The following is a 5,206-nucleotide window of genomic DNA, read 5'->3' on the forward strand; positions in this document are numbered from 1 at the left end:
GACCACCAGCACAAGCTATAGCCCCAGGGGTGAAAGGATATGAACAGGACCTCCAGCATAAGCTACAGCCCCAGGGGTGAAGGGACATGAAAAGGGCCACCAGCAGATGCTATAGCACCGGGGCAGCAGTACAGATTTAACCTGAGCCACCAGCAAAAGCTACATAGCACAGGGAAACAAGGTGTCCGTTAAGCCTAGACCTCCAAGGAGGCCAGACCTCCAAGATTGCTAACCCTGCATCCCCAGCATTTACTAATACCCTTTCTGAGTTTATTAAAGCTAAATGCCCAGACCAAGTTTGGCAGAGTCAGTCAACTACAAATTGTCAAAAAACTTGGAACGCACTGATTGTGCACTAAATTTTTTTGCTGCAAAGTTTAAAAGGCTCACACAAAAAGGGTCGCTTTACATTGGACTCCAAAATGTGTAATATGGTCACATATCATTGTATGGTGCCTAGGCACACCTGGCCAGGTACTTTTCCAATGTCATATTTAGCCCTCAACCCGATGACACTATCTAAACTGTTGGGTAGTACAGATTCAGTAACCTGTACCCATCAGGTTTTTGGGGCAAGCCATGTAAAACATTGACCCCGTTTGATTAGCCTTGGGTAAAGCAAACTGTCCTTTTCTATTCCCAACTGTTGCTCTATTTACTTTAGCAGGCTGTGTAATCTGTAGATCAGTCAGCCTTGGTTATGGTGACTGACATGCTGCCCCTTTCTATTGCCAAGTGTCACTCCATTAATCTTAGCATATCTGCTCACCCAATGGTTGGCCAGACTTGGTTATGGAACACTGCTATTTTTCATCACCAAAGTTGCTCCATTGACCGTATTAAGATTCATTGAGGTCATTCTCTCACTAAACTTGGTTATGGCGTGCTGCTCAGCTTCATAGCCAACTGTTGCTCAGTAGACCATATCAAGTCTGGTCATCCATTAATTGGCCAGCCATCTGTACCGCACACTGTTCTTCTCAAAACCCAATTGTTGCCCTGTTGACTCTATGACATTCACTCATATGCCAATCCTAGACATTGCATGTTGCTCTTCTCTATACCCAACTGTTGCTCTGTTGACCTTAAGTTAGGTCATCTGCTCATTGGCACACTGCTCTTTTTTTACCCAGCTGTTGCCCTGTTGACCTTATCGGGGTGATCTGCTGGTTGGCCAGTCCCAGTTACGGAATGCTGCTCTTCTCCATCCCTAACTATTAGTACCTTGACCATATTGAGTTCTTATTGAGTTGGGTCATTCCCTTTTATCCAGTCTTGGTCATTGTACACTGCTCCCCTCCATACCAAATATTGCTCTATTGACCTTATGAAGTTTGGTCATCCACTGATGGGCCAATAGTCCATATGGCACACTGCTCCCTTCCATACCCAACTGTTGCTCCTTTGATCTTATTAATTTGGGTCATCTGCTCATTGGTCAGGTTATGGCACACTGCTCTTTTCTATACCCAATTGTTGCCCCGTTGACCTTATCAGGGTGATCTGCTGGTTTGCCAGTCTCAGTTAAGGAATGCTGCTCTTCTCCATCCCTAACTATTAGTACATTGACCATATTGAGTTGGGTTCCCTTTTATCCCATCTTGGTCATGGCACACTGCTCTTTTCTATACCCAATTGTTGCCCTGTTGACCTTATCAGGATGATCTGCTGGTTGGCCAGTCCCGGAATGCTGCTCTCCTTCATACCCAACTGTTGCACCATTGACCTTATCAATTTGGGTAATGGAAAAAGTACATTTGCCTGATTCCTATTAGGCTGAATGATCCCCCCCCCCCCCCTTATCCACCAAGGGTGACCCTACTCCTCGCTGCTGCTGCAGAACCTCCTAACCCCCTGAGTTGATTGGCAGCTGTGTTTGGCATTCGCAGCAATACTCATGATGTCATGCATTGCCCCCACAAACCAGCTGCAGCCCCCCTTTGCTTTGCACAAAAAGTACAGACTTACCTGCATAGTGGTCAAACACGGTGGGCACATACTCCTCCGGGAAAGCGTCATTGGCATAGCTCATCAGCAGGCAAGTTTTGCCCACCGCCCCGTCGCCCACCACCACGCATTTCAGCATGCTATTGCCGGTGCCATTCGCCATGGATCCTCATCTTAGCGAATGTGGCCGGGGAGAAAGGCAGGACACATTCCGGGCAAAAGTCAGAGCCGGGCTCCTCCAGCCCGAGGACACAATCATGGCACCCAAGTTAGCAGCAGCCGCTGATGTGCCAATGTGCGGGCTTGTGCCCCCCCTTTCCTCCCTCCCCCAACTTCGGAGGGCACAGCACTTTCCGGCTTTGCAGCCTCGGCAGGGAGGGAGACTCAGCACAGGCGGCGAATGTGCCGCTAAGGGACCGTCTGCAAAGCGCTGCCTGCGGATAGAGAGGAAGCTGCCACATGTCCCTGCCTGCCATGTGTGGGCTGGCCGTGCCCTTCACCCAGCCTGCCTGCTACATGGTGGGTGCCATCCAAGTCTGGGGACTCACAAATCTCCCTCATTTCTGGACCTGCTGGGAAGAACTGCAGAATTTTCTTTATAAAGGAATGTCTACAGAAGAACCAAACTGAAAAGTGCCAAAAAATACACTTACCTTCAATGCCACAGGGCAGTCCTATCTACCCGGGGTGTCTTGTATCTGTACCCGCGTCGCTCTGGGCGCCGCCATCTTCTCCTTCTTTGGGTTCTTCATCCTACATCACCTGACCCAGGCGCGAGATCCGGTGACGTAGGATGAAAAAAAATTGATCCCACTGCCCATTTGTGAGATCGGCAGTTTTTCTCTTTGCGCGAATAGTCTCCGTAAGGAGCACCCAAGAGTCTCCCAGGATGCATGACGTAGGTATCCCGGGAGGCTTTGAGCTCCCATTCATTCCATTTATTCTCCATCGCCTAGGCCAGAGGTCAGTAAACTTTTTTGGCCACTAGGTCATTAAAGGGGTAGGCATGAGCACACTGGGCCGGACTCTCTCCCGAGTCCCGCCGCAAATGGCTCTCTCCCTACCAGAAATGCCCCCTCAAGGAAAGTGTTAACGCTGGCCGTGATAAATAGGGAAGGGAGCCACAACATGTGGTCTCAAGAGCCGCATGTGGCTCCGGCACCTCCATCTCCGATAGTTTGTTCCGGCTCCACAGTGGGTTGCTGACCGGGATTAGGCCAGATCGGCCATGGGGCGTTAGGCCAGAACAAACTACCTGCTAGGCCGGATCGGCGATAAAGAATTAGGGGGTGGTGCTGCACCCATTTTTTTTTAAAAAATGGTCTTGCGCTTAAAAAAACACAAACAGAATTTTTACCTTACTTAAAAAGGTTGTCTACCCTTTTATGTAAAGTGAAATTTCTGAGTTTAGGTACGCTTTAATTTAGAGTCCTTCTAGTCCTTGTTCTAGATCAGTGTATCTCGACCAGGGTTCCCTCAGGGGTTCTTTGAACAATGATTAAAGCGTACCTAAACTCAAAATTTTCATTTTATATAATAGGGTAGACAACCCTTTTATGTAAAATAAAAATTCTGTTTGTGTTTTTTTTAAGTGCAGCACCGTTACACCTAGGCGATCAAGAATGAATGGGAACGCAGAGCTTCCCGGGATACCTACGTCATACATCCCGGGAGGCTATTGGGTGCTTCTTCTGCACATCCCCTAGCATCTCGGGCATGCGCAGAAGGAGCCCTTTCATCAAAAGGGAAAAAATTGACGATCTTACGCATGTGCCTTGAGATCAACAGGTTGTTTTTCCTAATCTATGTCACCCTCTATGTTTCATGACTGCTTCGGGTGACATAGGAAGAAGAAGAAGAAGACGGATACCAAGACAACGCGGGACCCAATGGAAGAGACCTCCCGACGGATTAACTGTTCTGTAGGATTGAAGGTAAATGGGATTTTTTTTTTGTTTTGGGTAGTTTTGGGTTTACTTCCTCTTTAATATGTGCTATTCAGGTCAGTTTAATTGACCCTAATGATCTTTTTGGCCAGCAATGTAAGAAAAATGAATCCTAACAATCCCCATGTTAATTTACTGTCATCTGTAGATATAGTAATTAAAGCCGGGGTTCCCTAAAGTTCTGAAAGTTATTTAAAGGGTTCCCCTATGTTAAAAATGTTAGTAAAGGTGACACTAAATTCTAAACTCCACAATTGCCTCTTTTATAGATTTAAACCCCCTGTCCTCTCAACCACAACTGTCCATGTTCTGTATTGAAACCTTTCTGTCCTTCTCTTAAATCCCCCTACCCTTCTCTCCACTTTTAACCCTCTTCCAGATTCAAATCCATCTGCCTTTCTGTCTCCCATAAAAATCTAACCACTCTTCCCTGCTCTCAATACCTATTCCTCTTCTAGATTTATGTTTTCTGCCCTTTTCTACATGTCCCTCTTGTAGATTTAAACCAATTACCCTTTCCTCTACAATTATCCCTTTTCTAGATTCAAACCTATCTCCCCTTCTGAGCCACAATTCTCCCTCTTCTAAAGTCCCATTTTACATTCAAACTATTTGTGCTTCTGACCACAATTGCCCTTCTTATAGATTTAATCCATCTACCCATTTTTTCAACCACTATTGTTCCATCTCTAAATGTAAACCCCTCTGCTCTTCTCTTAACCACAGCTGTCCCTTTTCTACATTCAAACCCCCTACCCTTCTCTCCACAACTAATCTTCTTGTAGACCTAAACCATCCACACTTCTCTTTACAACTGACCCTCTTCTAGATTTTAACTCTTTGTCCTTCTCTGCTCCACAAACGTTTCTTTATTTTTTTAGAGTTAATACCATTTGCCCTTCTTGCTTCCCCAGTTGTCCATATTTTAGAATCAAACCACACGTCTCTTCTTTCCATAACTGTCCCCCTCCTAGATTTAATCTCTTCTCCTATTGTGGGATTCTTCCCCCACCTCCTAGAATGTAAGCTCCTCGGGGCAGGGTCCTCTCCTCCTGTATCTGTTAGTCATTTGCAACCCCTATTTAATGTACAGCGCTGTGTAATATGTTGGCGCTATATAAATCCTGTTTAATAATAATAATAAAAAAAAAAATAATAAGCTCAGCCCTTTTCTACACAACAGTCTATTTTCTAGACGTAAACCTTCTACCATTCTCCCTATACCTCTATTTATTTTCAAATTCAACCCCCTCTGCCCTTCTCTTAACCGCAGTTGCACCTCTTCTAGATTTAAACCTATTTGCCCTTCTGAC

The 5,206-nt window shown here is 45.9% G+C and overlaps 1 protein-coding gene across 1 annotated transcript in view; it reads right to left on the reverse strand.

Annotated features, from left to right (window-relative positions):
• RHOQ (ras homolog family member Q) overlaps positions 1 to 2,372 on the reverse strand; it is a 36,260-nt gene extending 33,888 nt beyond the window's left edge. The window contains exon 1 of the mRNA XM_072409762.1: positions 1,969 to 2,372. Within this exon, the coding sequence (XP_072265863.1) occupies positions 1,969 to 2,110 (142 nt within the window). The 5' untranslated portion in view covers positions 2,111 to 2,372. The remainder of the gene's footprint in view (positions 1 to 1,968) is intronic.
• Between the last annotated feature and the right edge of the window lie 2,834 nt (positions 2,373 to 5,206).

The sequence above is a fragment of the Pyxicephalus adspersus genome, chromosome 4, assembly GCF_032062135.1.
Source record: "Pyxicephalus adspersus chromosome 4, UCB_Pads_2.0, whole genome shotgun sequence".
In the NCBI taxonomy this organism is placed as follows: Eukaryota; Metazoa; Chordata; class Amphibia; order Anura; family Pyxicephalidae; genus Pyxicephalus; species Pyxicephalus adspersus.